General features: G+C 41.4%; 1 protein-coding gene across 7 annotated transcripts in view; it reads left to right on the forward strand.

Moving 5' to 3' along the window:
• myrf (myelin regulatory factor) overlaps window positions 1-16,388 on the forward strand; it is a 283,101-nt gene that overhangs the window by 177,563 nt on the left and 89,150 nt on the right. For all 7 annotated transcript variants that reach the window (XM_072272390.1, XM_072272396.1, XM_072272391.1 and 4 more), the window contains one exon: window positions 3,551-3,612. In XM_072272390.1, coding sequence (XP_072128491.1) covers window positions 3,551-3,612 — 62 coding nt within the window. The remainder of the gene's footprint in view (window positions 1-3,550; window positions 3,613-16,388) is intronic.

A 16,388-nucleotide genomic window follows, 5' to 3' on the forward strand; every position in this document is an offset into this window, starting at 1 on the left:
ACCAGCAGACCTCAGGTAGTAAGGATACACAACCACTCCTCCTTCTCCATCACTCTCTACATGGGTGCCCCCCGGGACTGTGTGCTGAGCTCACTACTGTACACTCTGCTCACATTGGCAAATTTCCAAGTAATCACGTTGTCAAATCACAGACAAGAGAAAATCTGCAGATGCTGAAAATCCGAGCAACACACACCAAATGCTGGAGGAACTCAGCTGGCCAAGCACCATCTGTGGAAAAGAGTGCAGCTTATGTTTCCCTAGATGCTGCCTGGCCTGCTGAGTTCCTCCCGCATTTTGTGCATGTTAATCACGTTGTCAAGTTCACTAATGACACAGCAGTGGTGAGTCTCTTCACCAGCAACGATAAGATGGCCTCCAGAAATGAAAGAGTTCAAGGCCTGGTGCCAGGCAAACGACCTCTTCCTCAATGTCGACAAGACAAAGGAGATGATTATTGACTTCAGGGGAACTCGTACCACTCACACCTGCCTTCTCATCTGTGGTGCAGCAGTGGAAACTGCAAGCAGTTTGAAACTCCTGGGAGTGCACATCTCACACAACCTCTCATGGTCCCAGAACACATTATACACAATCAAGAAAGCTCACCAGTGTGTCTACCTTCTGAGAAAGCTGAAGAGAGCTGGACTATGCCTATCTATACTTGTGTCATTCTGCAGATGCACAGCAGGGAGCACCCTAACAAGCTGCATCATGGCAGGGTACAGACACTGCACTACAGTGAACACGAAGGCTCTACAATGGGCAGTCAAGATTGCCCAAAGCATCATCTACACCAGTTTACCCACCATCACGACTTATATACAGAAAGGTGCTGGATAAGGGCCAGCGGAGAATCCCACCAACCCAGCTCATGGACTGTTTATTCCGCTCCCACCAGGGAGGAAGGTACATAGTATCCACACCAGGATCATCAGATTCAAACCAGCTACCTTCCCCAAGCAGCAAGGCTGATCAACATCTCCACCCTCTAACCTGTCCTCTGCCCCCCTAACCACCACTACTTTATTATTTCCTGTCAGTTACTGTACATACAGACACTCCTGTACCTAGCATCACTTTATGTATGTACAATCTATCTATGTTATGTATGTATAATCTATGTATATAAGCTACCTTATGTACATAAATTTATTTTTTACTTTTAAAATGATTATTGTGTTCTTTGTCATATTGTGTTTTTTTATGCTGCATCGGAGCAGGGGTAACAATTATTTTGTTCTCCTTTACACTTATGTACTAGAAATGACATTAAACAACCTTGCATTGAATTGAATTGAAAATTGTTGTTTGCATCAAATCAAATCAGCAAAGATTGCCTGAGCAGCCTGTAAGCATCACCATGTTTCTGGGACTGACAGAGCATGCTCACAACTCACTAACCCCAACTCGTACGTCTCTAGACTGCGGGAAGAAACTGGCGCACCCAGAGGAAGCCCACACAGTGACAGGGAGAACGTACACACTCCTTACAGACAGTGGTGGGAATCGAACCCCACTCCTACAACTGGCACTGTAAATTATCACGCCGTTAACATTAGGAGTCTGTGTCATGGTGTGAAATGTATTCTGACAGAAGGCCATGCCAAGAGGAAGAAGCAGCAATTTGTGAGCAGCTCAAACATAAGAAAGTGGTTATGGTGTGGGAAAACAATCAGCACAGAGGCCTGAAATACGTTCTAGTTGCCATCAGCCAAAAGCTGCAAACTGTGCCAGCTATGATGTACACAGGTAAGGGTGTAGTTGGAATAAAAGAGAGCTTTGTGTAAAATCATTAAATGATTGGGTAACAAATAGGGAGGGTGGGGGAGGACATGTTTCTGCTCTGCCTACTGCAGCAGAACTGAGATAGCAGAGCAAAATTCTTCCCCTTGCTGGTCCAGTATGTTGCTGGAATCTTTGGAGGCACTGAACACACATACTGGAGTGGTTCCCCCAGCATTTCTATTCTCCGCTAACTCCTTCAAGTCTGTCGCACTCTGGCTTAAACCAGAGTGCAGTGAGACTATGGAGCGTTCTGTTGAAGTAAAGCTCAATAAGCAGTAGAAGTGTGGAGGGCTGTAATGGACTAAGTGGCTGTTTCTAGCTCTCTGACCTGCTAGTCAAAGACCTCTAGCGTGAAGCTGCTGAACCTGAAGCTCTGGAATTGCTCCAAATCTAGGATGTGATAAATATTTCAGTGAAGTAACAGTTCATTTTTAAGAGGCTGAAAACATTTTTTTTAACGGTGCTAGGATTGCCAGAAATCCCATTCAATGAGCTACACCTCACAACAGAAACATCCACCAAATTATTTAGCTGAATTGTTCTCAAATGACATCAAAAGAGCGCTGGTTGACTCCAGCAGTTATTCACTTAAAAGTACACAAACTCATAAGCGGCTCCAGTAAAACTAACTGGCTATTGGCAGCACATTATAACAAAAATTAATTAGACCACATATGCATTTGTAATTCTCACAAATGAGAGAAGCTCAAATTTGTATCTGTTCTTGTGTTCATAAAATTAACATCTGAAGAGAAAGGAGAAAATTGTCGCTTTGGTTCTGAAGGAATGCATGGGTCTGTGACTGCTTTAGGAAATTTTAGTAATGCTTCTAGTGTTTGTCTTTCGATGCTTGATTCTGCTTTTAATAATTGATCTGGTTGTTTCAGTAATTCTTTGTGCTCACTCTGTGTTTGTTTTATTGGAATTCCTCTGAGCAGGTCAGCTCTGTATTGATGTTGCCTGTGGTTTCTCTCCTAACCTTGCTGCTGGGTACAGCAGTAAAACATAAACAATTTTACTTTTGTTGCTCAAGAACAAGTAAATAGAGCCAGTTTATGGGGAGCTGTGTGGTATATATTCCTTCTCAATGTGTGATTGTGGGATTAATCTGAGAAATAGGAATCCGAGGATGCACACTGTCAAAGCTTACCGCAATATAATTTGACCTTTGACTCATCCCATTTTCTCTTCTCTACCACCATTTTAAATGCAGCTTCCAACTGCTGTTTGTATCTCTGTAGCTCCTGATCAAAAAGGAAGGCTGGCAACTTGTTGTTAAGTTTGATCACTGTCAAACCAGCCATCATCTAGGATGCACAAGATGAATTATCGCAGCCCCAAACTCTGCCCAGCTGTTTGCTCTGGACCCCCTAGTTACTGTCCTGTACTGTGCCTCTTGAGACTTCCTTGTGTTGGGGACTTTGTAAGCCAACTGCTCTGCAGACAGCATGGGCCTTACCCGCAAATAGTTGCTTGAGAGGTTTGAAAAAGCCACAAGGCAAGAAATTTTACAATTTTGTTATTAAAGTGGGGAAAATAATTTAAAGAAAGCACAGCAATACTTTTTCTTTTAAGAGTTTGTGACATTCTAAGTCTATACTCATAGCCTTTGGAGTGCAATTTCAATGCGCCAATGGCTCGAGAAAGTATCATGTGTTTGATATTGTTATCATTTTAATCTGTCTTTCAAGTGTGGCTTTGAGTTGTTCTGTCATTTAATACCTGTAACCTTTAACTATTATACCCCCTTTTTTTTCCTCAGTACTTTACCTGAATCTCCACCTGATTCTGGATCTGAGCCGTACTCCCCTCCACAGGTGAATGGTAAGCCCCATAACTTCCTATTTTGGATTGGTTTGCTCTAGGCTCTACCAAGCTTCTATCTGAATAAAGGTGTGACTGCATGCCTGAATTATCAGTGAAAGCAGCCATTTATAAATATTATCAAAGCTCCCAGCTTTTGTTTTGAGCTGCACTTCACTGAAAGGCTTGCCAAGCTAAAATTAGTGAGTAAACAATGCTGGTAAAAGAGAAAAGCTGCCGTAAGGAACAGCAGAAACGTGTAGGGCAGAGGACGACTACTCAAGTGGAGTCTCTGAAATGATGTGCTGAGGAGAAATCAAAATTAGTTCATGGGAAGGCTCTGGATGATGAGCAAGAGTTACGGTTGTTGCAAGTACCTTCCACTGACTCTTAACTGCTGTAACGAGCTTTGCCTGGCACCTTGTTCAGTGAAGCCTGCTCAACCTTTGTGCTGTGCCTTGTCGGGTGTTCCCTTTGTCAGGGATCCAGAGAACTCAAAGTTGTTGGCAAGTTATTCAACTCCTTTACTTGTGGATTTTGTTTCAGATATTTAAGTGCTGGCGAGAGAAGGATGGTGTGGGTGGTAAAGATGAGAAAAGATGGCGCAGTGTAAAATCAGAAATGAAAGATATTACAGCAGAAGAAAGTTGGAAAAAAAACATTAGAATGAGGGGAGAAAGGTTCGGGAAAGTAAGTGAGAAAGGAGGCACAAGGAGCTCGGATTAGGATTTTTAAAAAGTAGAAGGAGATGTAGACCAAACTCCCAGACATTAAATGGAAAGAACGTACCGGCTGATAGAACGTAGAGTTTCCTTGTGTCACTCGTGAGCTTTTGTGGAGGAGTTTTATAATTTAGCATTTGTGTAAGCATGGTGCTGTAGTTGTAGGAGATGCATTTTGGAGAATAGGGAGGAGAAAGTTGGAGGAATTGTGTATTCTGTAGGGAATGTGAGTCATTGTAAGCCAGTTGTTGCACTCTATGTCAAATTGTTACAAGTAATTTGTATCCAGGTTCCAGTCCTAATGAGGCAGTTGGGAAATGCAGGATTCTGAAATGACTATGAGACTCCCCAAAGGATGAACTAGTGGTGGACGAAGTTAATTGCCTTGGTCAGATAGTTGCAGGGAGAATTGCAGTGTGGAATATGCAGTGTGCCTGTATCCTTGAGATTATATTTGGTCTGAGAGTGCAGCTTTAACACTCAAGAAATTGGGTGAATGCAGATGTATTAGGAAATAAAGACTTGGATGTTGTTGCATATCCTCACATCAGTGACACTCATTTCAAAGCACTTTCATGTGATCATTGTTTTTCAAGCAAGTGTAACAGCAGAGCCAGATTCCACAAGTGATAATTGAATGTTCATTTTGTTTTTGTGATTGAGAATCTTTTTTGAGGGTGTCATGAAATGTTTAATGCCTGTCTGAGTGGGTCAGCAGATTCTCTGTCTATGATTTGCAGACTGACCTCTCTGGCCTTACAGCATTTATTTGGTGCTGCATTGGAGAGGCATCCAAGGTGTTTCAGAACTTCCACAGAACTTTATCTCAGAAGTGCACGACCTGCAGATACTTCCAGTGGAGCTTTAGTCAACTGAAATGAATAACATAATACAAGGACAGTGTTCATTTCCTGGAGGTGGTTCAGAGATGATCCAACCTGCAGATCTACAGTGACATAGATTTAGAAAATAGCTTTCCAGCCTTTAAAGAAGAGGTCTGTAAATGAGGCATAGAAGATGAGATTCAGAAAATGATTGCAACGAGCCATTGGTTAGGTTGACAAAAGGCAGTTGCAGGGGTAGATGCAGGATATTTTTCACAGAAAGATGTGTAATGAAATGAAAATCTGGGCAGAGTAGAGGAAGAGGAAACTATTGAATCTTTAGAAAGATAATTGAATATGGTAGTGAGGTAACCAAGGGGAAAAAATAGAATAAATGATGTGACCTTCCTTGGTTGTATTTATATTAATACCTCATGGAGTATGCTTATAGCTGTGTAAAGTTGATCTTCTGTTAAGTAGTGCGAAATGTTTAAAAGGGACCTGGGTGTACATTGAAAGCCAACATGCTGATTCAGCTATTAGTCAGGAGGGAAAATGGTACGTTGGCCTCTTTTGAGAGATTTGATTACAGGAGTGAGGAAGTTGTGTGCATTTATGTAAGGCATTGGTGAATCTGCACCTGGAATATTGCTCACAGGTTTGATCCCTTACCCGAAGAAGGATGTACGTGCCGTAGAGGAGTGCCACAGAGGTCACTGGACTGATCCCATGGGTAGTAGTTTATCGTATGAGGAGATCTCATTGAAACTTTAGCGCTTGATGGACTAAATGCAAGAGGGCAGGTTTGGGGTGTTTTTTTTGAGAATGTTTTCCTGATAGAGACCGGGGACATGGTTTGAGAATGGGCTTGCAGATTGTTTGGGATGGTAAATTGTTGAGGATGAACACTTTCATTTAGAGGGCTGTAAATCTTTAGAACTCTTTACCCTGGATGGTGTTGGAAGCTCCATTATCTTCAATGAAAACAGAGATTGATAGATTAATCAATTTCTGGGAATTGAATCAATAGATGTGGCGATGGAAAATAGTATTTGTGTAGACATTAACAGGAAAATGATGCTGAGGTGGAAGATTTTTTGCGCCTCACATGAATAAATTTAATGAGAAACCTCAGTGATAAACGTGATTGAGTAGTTGCTGTGCTTTCAGCTTTTAAACCTGTGACCTATTGATGCACAGAGGCTCCTACACATGCCAAAAATCATGAAATGACATGCAATGCATCTTTTGAGATTACTCTGGCAAATTTCATTTATACATATCCAGTACATAGACAACATTTGTAGACGCCCATCTGTACAGAAACTGGACAAACAAGGCAGCTGAAGTTGCTTCTGGGCAACACAAAGGGAAGCAGTTTGACAGAGTTTCCTTCATAGTTTATTCTTGCCGTCTTTTGCCCATTTCTCTCCCCACACTCCTTCTTTGGTCTGTATATTGCTTGTGTTGTCCTCCACCACTCTTGCCAGGGTTGTAACCCTAAGTTCCCACTTTAGCCAATGGTTTTCTTCCAATGGCTTGACCAGACTGAACTTCCTTTCATCCTGCACCGGTCTTTTATACTTCTTCATCCTCTCTGCCTCTCACTCTCTCCCAAATCCCATGAGATGTGATATGCAAGCTATCCAAGTTGGTTCGATGAGCAGAGACAAGACAGGGATGTAACGCTGAGGCTTTATAAGTTATTGGTCAAACCACACTTGCCTGTTTTGGCAGTTTTGGGCCCCTTATCTAAGAAAGGATTTTGGAGAGGGTCCAAAGGAGATTCACGAGAATGATTCCGAGATTGAAAGGGTTAACATATGAGAAGCCTTTGATGGCTCAGGCCCTGTACATGCTGGTGTTAAGAAGAATGAGGGGTGATCTCATTGAAACCTATCGAATATTGAAAGGCATAAGTAGAGTAGATGTAGAGAGGGTGTGGAGGAATCTAGGAGCAGATGACACAGCCTCAGAATACAAGGATGTCCCTTTAGAACCAAGATGAGGAGGAGTTTCTTTAGCCGGAGGGTGGTGAATTTGTGGCATTTGTTGCCACAGGTGGCTGTGAAGGTCAAGTCATTGGGTACATTTAAAGTGGCGGTTGATAGGTTATTGATTAGTAAGGGTGTCAAAGGTTACAGGGAGAAGGCAGGGGAATGGGGTTGGAGGGATAATAATAAATCAGCCATGATGGAATGGTGGGCCAAATGGACAAACTCTGCTCCCTTATCTTATGGACTTCTGGTTTGTAAATGTTTTCCATCTGTGTACTGCGCACATTGCTAAATTTACTTCTCACAATGCCTTGGTTTCATGGGCAATGTGACCTTGCAGTAAGTGGTCGAGGCAGAAACCTGGTGCAGATTCTTGCACACTGCTTGCTTACTGGCGCAGTACAATTTCTAGGTCATTGCCTTTATTGCTTGGATGCAACACAGAGACAAGCTCTGTGTGAAAAGCGGCACACATCATTTATAGAAAATGGAGGATTTTCATTAAATGAAATTGAAGGAAAAGTAGCCAGAACTGAATTTTTTTGCCATTTCCTGATGATGGCTTGGTTGGATATCAGATAGACATATAGCTCAGATAAACATTTTAGTTGGCATGGACAGCATGGGCTGGAAAGCCAATTTTGTCGCTGTATGTCTATGTGTTCTATGAGTGTATTCACTCATATAGTTCTATACTGAATAAAGAGGCTTCTTAGTGTACGTTTGTGGCCTTCTGCTGCTGTAGTCCATCCACTTCAAGGTTTGACACATTGTACATTAGGAGATACTCTCCGCACACCACATAATGATTTGTTATATGAGTTACTCTCACCTTCCTGTCAACTTGAACCAATATGGCTACTCTTCTCTGACCTCTTTCATTAACAAGGCATTTTCACCCAGGGAACTGCTGCTCCCTGGATACTTTTTGTTTCTTGCACCATTTTCTGTAAACTCTAGGGACTGTCATGCATGAAAATCTCGGGAGATCAGTTGTTTCTGAGATACTCAAATCATTCCATCTGGCAGCAGCAATCATTCCACGGTCAAAGTCACTTAGATATTAGAGGAAGGTTTTTTACTCAGAGAGTGGTTGGTGCGTGGAATGCACTGCCTGAGTCAGTGGTGGAGGCAGATACACTAGTGAAATTTAAGAGACTGCTAGACAGGTATATGGAGGAACTTAAGGTGGGGGTTAAATGGGAGGTAGGGTTTTTAAGGGTCGGCACAACATTGTGGGCCGTAGGGCCTGTACTGTGCTGTACTTTTCTATGTTCTATCACATTTCTTCCCCATTCTGATGTTTGGTCTAAACAATTGAACCCCCTGAGCATTCTTGCCTGCATGGAGTTGCTGCACATGGTTGAATGATTAGATATTTATATTAACAAGCTTGTGTACCTAATAAAGTGGCCACTGTATGTAATAGAATGGAATGACTGTAACTTGGAAGAAGGGTAGTAACTGTAACTCAAAGGATTCAAATGGTGCTCTCTCTCTCTCTGTACTGCTTTGGTGACTCTTCTTGAGAAATGGCACAGTTCCTCATGGTGGTGGCATTGGTGTGTTAATAACATCATGGAAACTGGACATGAAGTACCTTGTACAGTAAATTATTAGCATTTTTAACCGAGGTACTCAATAGAACATAGAACCACATCATGAAATGACTCTTGGCCTGACATAAATCGAGACATTGTGGCTGATTTTTAATTTCTCAGGGATACAGTTTAGGGTGTATTGCTATGCAAAAGTTGTTGGAGAGCCAAGAGTTCAAAATAGATGGCTTATCCTACACCACCATCACATAGGGCGCTTGTTCACCTTCGCAAAAAGAAGTCCGCCAATCCGAGAGAGAAATGTTTTGAGAGGATTTGATACTGGGACACTAGGGAGACCTTGAGAAGTGGAAGAGGTATTTTCCCCTGGAGCCCAGAAGGTGCATTTTTACTGGCGCCATTAAAAACAGATTTGTATTCTGCCTTCTTAACTACATTTGTGTCCCAATTACTTTGGCAGGTGTGGTGGCTGCCGGACAAATCCTTCTCACCAGTTAGTCGGATAATATTGGGATTCCATTAATGTCTGCTATTAATAGGGCCCTGCCAGAATTCTGCAAGATTCTCATTTACAATTAAGACCAAGGTCATTCCAACAACAAAAGGTCTAGAACAATGTGAAAATTGAACCTCTCCTGTTTACCTTTTTTTCCCATTCACTTGAATAGGTCAGGGCTAGTTGAGATGGAAAATCACTGTCTATTAACATTATCTCCACATCCACAGTATAGGTGTATGTATTTGTAGATCTAGCTTGATATATCAATTTAGAGTGATCAGCATGGGAAAATTTTCAAAGAGTTTTACTCATTACCAGTGTTATACACTCTGAATTCTACTGTGTCTTTGCATATGTTTAGATAAAGAATATAATCCCCACTAATTGCCCATCAATTATTCCCAGATAAGGCCCTGGTTAAATTGTCCATATTATGCAAACAACATTGTAACCCACCAAGAGTCTTCAACTCAAGACCAAATGTAACTATTCTGAGGCTCCTCTCCATCCAATTGATAATAATCATGGATTTGTGTTGAGGTTTGGCTTAGTTTATTCACATTCTGCTTGTTTGTTATGTGCCATGTCATGTGATGTGGATGAAGATAGTCTTTCCAGGACCATGATTGTTCTTGGCAATATTTTTTACAAAAATATTTTAGCATTGCCTTCTGAGCAATGTCTTTGGAAGAAGGGAGACCCCAGCCATTATCAATACTCCTCAGAGATTGTCTGCCTGGCACTTTGCAAAATAAACACTTAAATCACAACTACAAATTATAAAGAGTTTTGTGGCTCATTTGTGATATTAATTTCACTCGGACTGTGACCTTTCGTTGTAGCTTTTTTCTAATAGAAACTGTCCCAACTTTCTTAAAGGGAGGTAAGATGTCCTTCACAACACCCTGGCACAAAATCAGTCAAGACTGCTGCATGTATTGATATGGGAAGTCTCAATCCATTTTCTAATGACACTTAGTGAGTACTGATAGGTTATTGTGTTGAGAGACCCAGCAGAATTTAGGAGAATAAGAAAAGAGTCATTCCATTTCACTAGAAATGTGATGATGAACTTCAATAAAAAAATAAATTACAAAAAAAAAAGAAATGTGACATAAGTACATTGGGAATGGTGGGGGAGCATTATTCTGAACTTCCAACACTGCTGTTTCTCGGGAGTGGCAAATCTTTTGTCTTTATTTTCCACAGCTATGTAGCATGAAGCCTCGTAGAAAGTGAGCATGTTCCTGTTTATCTTCCTATGTTAGAAGTTAGCATTTAATGATCCAGGCGATAAAAACACTAAAAGCACCTTTCTCTGAATTTCCAGTTTCACACAAAAGAATGAGTAGATTACAAGTGCAACAAGATAGTTTTGTTTGAGCCCACTGTTTGACTGAAATTCCTGGACTTAGGCCTTTGTTTGCCAGAAACTATGCAGTACTACTGTAGGTGACCTGGGAATGCTTGATATTGAGTTCCCAGTAGTCATCAAGGAATAGCTCTCACTGTAATGGACAGAATTCATTTAGAGGTGAGTTGGATAATGTATCAAAAATGACATGTTCTGAGAATCTGAAATGATTCCTTCCATTTATTTAGCTAATTATTTTTGTGATAAAGGTTTTTTGTTATCAAAATTAGAGAAGCAATTTATACCAACTGTTTGTTTAGCAAACTGTATTTTTATAAGTTAGAGAGTTATTCAGAATGATAAGAAACAGTGCACCTTGTAATGTGTTAATGTCACAGAAAAACTCCCTCCCTCCATTAGATTGGCAGAAAGCCAGGGCAAATACAATAAAAGCTGAGATAGTACAAACTTCTTAGCAGCTTCCACACAAAGAACTCCAGCTCTTTCGTAATGACTGTATATCTTCTTCCATGTGGGTGAGATGCAGAAGGATAATTTAATTTGCAATCAGCGATGATTCTAAAAATATGTCCTTCCTTGTTCTGAAGCGACTAAATCTTTGGGATTTTACTTTTAGTACCTCAGCTAAATAGCAATTTTTTTTTCACAATTTGAAAGGGAGCAACCCAGCCAAATATTCTCCTGCCCTCAGTCAGTGTCTACCTTTACCTCCCACCTTCCACCTCACCTGGCTTCACCTATCATCTGCCAGCTTGTGCTGCTTCCACTCCCCCATCGTCCTATTTTGGCTTCTTTCCCCTTTCTTTCCAGTCCCGATGAAGGGTCTCGGGCAACACTGTCCTTTGTCTGTTCCCCTTCTGCAGATGGTTCCTGACCTGCTGAGTTCCTCCGGCAGTTTCTGTCTTACTTTTCACTTGAGGTTGTTTGCCAACACCTTAATGGGAACAGATCAATTAAAAAGCAGGGGCATATGTGTGACGCCTCTGCTTCCATCTTCCAGGGTCACTGAAACCAAACAGCATACCAGCCCAGATAAGAACTAAATGTGGATTTAATCAGAGATCTCTGTTCTATATGGTGCAGTTACAAAACTGGCTATTACAATCCCATATTTAACATAATCACCATTAAAGAGGATCCAGGAATATTTTGAATAGGTAAGTATATAACCTGTATATCATTTTTCTTGTTGTCACCTATTGTATAGGATAAAATTAAGATTTTTGCTGTAAATTGCTTTGCACCATGTTTACTCTCCTTCATCTTCATATGTTCTACCGATCTGATGTTGCCAGTACAACCTTCTATGCAGTGATGTGCTGGGGCAATGGCAGCTACATGGGTAATGTCAACAGCCTCAATAAACTGAGTAGAAAGGCTGGCTCTGATATAGGAGTCAAACTGGACACACTGGAGGCTGTGGTAGAACAAAGGACCCTATGGAAACTTCTGGCAATTCTGGACAGTGTTTCTCACCCTCAGTGTGCCACCTTGGCTGAAGAGAGAAGCATTTTCAGTAATAGACTAAGACTACTGCGCTGCTCCAAAGAGTCTGTATGAGGTCATTCTTACTCTCGGCCTTTAGGTTCTATAATGAGTCAACCTATAGCTGGGGAAGTGATGACCCCCCCCCCCCGTTAGACTGTTTGAGGTAACTGATTTTTTATTCTTTCTACTTCTCTTCTAATATTTATATCTGTACACTTGTAATGCTACTGTGACACTGTAATTTCTTTTTGGGATCAATAAAATATCTGTCTGTCTATATCTACAAAAATATAGAGATGGTCTGTTTAAACATTCCAGATTTATATTCTGTTCTTTTTATACTGGGCACTCATTTTTCATTGAAAAGCATTATTTTCCGTGTAATGCTTTTTGATTTTCATGGCTAACTGTTAAAATTGCAACATCGGATATATATTAAACACAAAGGATGCTGTGGATGCCGGAAATCTTCAGCAACACACATGAAATGCTGGAGAGGAATACACAGTCGACGTTTCTGGCCAAGCCCTTCGTTAGCACAGGAAGCTATGAATATGCTATTTAATTTTATTTATTAAGTACTTTGCTGTAGTTTCAGGCCTTGGCCACAGGATGAGTGAGCTACTCCTCGAAGCAACATCTTGAATGTAATAGAAACTCACTGCATTCAAATTATTAACATTCTGACCACTGTTGCTGTGAAGATGCTTGGGACTTCCAACGTAAGCATGCAGGAAATTGAAATTCCCATACCTATCAACACCACTTTACTCCAGCATTAGTTGGAGTCCAGAAGAGCAAAAGACACAGGAGTACAATTAGGCCGTTAGGCCCATTGAGTCTGCTCTGCCATTCCATCACGGCTGATTTTTTTCCCTTTTCAACCCCATTCTCCTGCCTTTGCCCTGTAATGTTTGATGCCCTGACTAAACAAGAACTTCTGCTTTATATATGCTCAATGACTTGGCCATGGTAATGAACTCCACAGATTCACCACCCTCTGGCTAAAAAAAAAAATTCCTCCTCATTTCTATTCTAAATAGATGTCCTCTATTCTGAGCCTGTGCTCTCTGATCCTAGACTCATTGACTATAGGAAACATTCTCTCAACATCCACTCTATGTAGACCGTTCAATATTCGATAGATTTCGATGAGATCTCTCCTCATTATTTTAAACTTCAGCGAGTACAGGCCCAGAGCCATCAAACAGGGAGAAATTTCTCCCAGTTTGGAAATAGTCTATGCCTTTATTCTTTCTACCAAAATGCATAACCACACACTTCCCTAGTATATTTCATCAACCACCTCTTTGCCGATTCTCCTAACCTGTAGACTCTTCTGTAATTCTTCTGCAGACACCCTGCTTCCTCAACACTACCCACCCCTCCACCTATCTTAATATCGTCTGGAAACTTGGCCATAAAGTCATCAATTCCATCATCCAAATTATTGACAAATAACGTGAAAAGATACAGTGCCAACACCAACCCCTGCGGAACAACACTAGTCACCGGCAGCCAACCTGAAAGTGCCCCTTTTATTCCCGCTCTGTTCCTCCTGCCAGTCAGCCAATCTTCTACCCATGCTAGAATCTTCCCTGCAATACTTATGGGCTCTTGTTAAGCAGCCTCATTTGTGGCACCTTGTCAAAGGCCTTCTAAAAATGCAGGTAAACAACATCCCCAGTCTTCCCTTTAACTACCCTACCTGTAATTTCCTCAAAGTATTCCAACAGATTTGTCAGGCAAGATTTCCCCGTAAGGAAACCGTGCAAACTTTGGTCTAGTTTACCACGTGCTTCCAAATATTCTGAAACTTCATCCTTGATAATGGACTCCAATATCTTCCTAACCACTGAATTCAGGCTAACTGGCCTATAACTTCCTTTCTTCTCTCTCATTTGCAATTTTCCAGTCCTCCAGGACCATTCCAGGATCTAGTGATTCTTGAAAGATCATTATTAATGTCTTCTAAATAGGATAAAATGGATCAGCTCATGATAAAATGGCGGAGCAGACTCGATGGGCCTACTTCTGCTCCTTTGTCTTATGGTCTTATGGTCTTCACCATCTCTTGTGGGGAGCAGATGATGCATTGTTTAATTATTTCATGTATTTCAATGCACAGGAGAAAATGGAAGAGGCAATTGATACTATGAGTTAATTTAAATTTATTTAGTTGATTTTCAATGTTTTCAAATAAGTGTTTTAAGTTCTTGTTTATTTAACAATATTTTATAGTTTAAAATTTTTAAGGATGTCTCAATTTGGACAGTTTTTGGATATGAGCTGAGCCTGGAGATGTATGGGTTAGCTGATTTTCAATACATTTCTTTGGGATGTAGAATCAGAAGGCCTTGCAAGGCCTCCCCATTAAGGTCAGAGCAGACCACTCAAGAAATTCTTTCCAGAGAGCCTGTTCAAGATACAAGTGAATTTTACAGCTTTACAGAAATCTCAGAATCTTCAAGCTGTGTACAGATACACACATCCTGTCAAATACATGAAAATACATATTCCTTACATAGAATTTCTATCATTTTAGTGCCTTCCTGCTCTTCAAACATCTCTGTCATGTTTTTGTATTATAGTCAAAACTACGTTTATCGTACTTGCCTCAGATTTAGACTTCTCGAATAGATTGTGGTGCTGTTTATGTATCTTATTATTGGAGGTATTCTTGACACAAAGTCAGAGGACGAAGGGCAGAGGAATGGTGGATGAAATTGAGTATTGAAAAATGTGAAGTGGATAAATAAGTTTCGGATATATACATGGTGAGTGGTAGCCCTCACGGAAGTCCTGAGGAACATAGGGACCTTGGTGTACATGTGAAGGGTCTTTGAACTTAGCAACACGGCTAAATAAAGTGGTTAAGGAGGCATACAGGATTCTTACCTTCATTAGCTAGGCCTTAGAATATGGAATGGTCTTATGATACAATTAAAACAAGACGAAAAAATGCTGGAGGAACTCAGCAGGTCAGGCAGCATCTATGGACATGAAAAAGCAGTCACGCTTTGGGCCGAGACCCTTCTTCGTGACTGGAAAGAAAGGGAGAAGACAACATAATAAAAAGGTGGGAGGAAGGGATGGCTAGAAGGTGATAGGTGAAGCCAGGTGGGTAGGAAAGGTAAAAGGCTGAGAGGAAGGAATCTGATAGGAGAGGAGAGTAGACCATAGGAGAAAGAGAAGGAGGAGGGACCCAGGGGGAGGTGAGAAGAGGTAAGAGGCCAGAATGGGAAATAGAAAAAGAGGGGAAGGGAATTTTTTTTTAAACCGAAGAAGAAATGGATTTTCATGCCATCAGGTTGGAGACTACACAGACGGAATATAAGGTGTTGCTCCTCCACCCTGAAGGAGACCTCATCATGGCACGAGAGGAGTCCATGGGCCGACATGTCAGAATGGGAATGGAAATCAGAATTGAAATGCTTTTGACCACTGGGAAGTTCCACTTTTGGTGGATGGATCAGAGGTGCTCGACGACGTGGTTCCCCCAATTTACAATGGGTCTCATCAATATTGAGGAAGCCACATCAGGAGCACCGGACACAAAAGGTGACCCGAGCAGATCTGCAGGTGAAGTGTTGCCTCACCTGGAAGGACTGCTTAGGGCCCTGAATGGAGGTGAGGGAGGAGATGAATAGGCAAATGCAGTACTACGGCCACTTGTAGGGATAAGTGCTGGGAGGGAGATTAGTGAGCACAGGTGAATAGATGAGGGAATTTCAGAGAGAGCCTCTAAGCAAAAGTGTATATATTTAAGGGGCTGTGGAGGCTCTTGTGACTGAGTTGCCTGTCATTGTTTAATAGTTTTTAATGAGATGTTCCAGATTGTGAATCAGCACCTTAAGCAATAAATTGGGTGAGGATCAGACTGAGAGGTAAAATATAACATGCCTCGAGAAAAGAACCCTTGGAGTGGCTCCGCTTCAGGTTTCAGCACAAGGCCTCAGGACAGAGGTACCACCACAGTACATTTTTGAATGCCCATGATTACCTCTTTATTCGCTGCTTCAATACAGTCAAATTGGAAATTGTGATTTTTGCCAAGATAGTTCTTCAAAGTCAACAACAGGCTGTTGGACATTGAAAGATTTATAAATGGGCTCAAGCTTTCTGCAACATACTAGATACAGTAAAGGAGCCTAACTTCCAACTCTCCTAACTGTGGAGAAGCTTGGCCGGGTCTCAGCCTGCAATTGTAACTGAGCTGCTGGTGTGCAGGGTGGGGGCAGGTTGCTGTCTGTATAACTGGTGTCCAGTGTCGTTGCTGCAAAGATGTCTGTTTGCAAATGCCAGATGATGAGCTTTGTGTGATTTACATAGA

This window comes from Mobula birostris, chromosome 11 (genome assembly GCF_030028105.1).
Source record: "Mobula birostris isolate sMobBir1 chromosome 11, sMobBir1.hap1, whole genome shotgun sequence".
Classification (NCBI taxonomy): Eukaryota; Metazoa; Chordata; class Chondrichthyes; order Myliobatiformes; family Myliobatidae; genus Mobula; species Mobula birostris.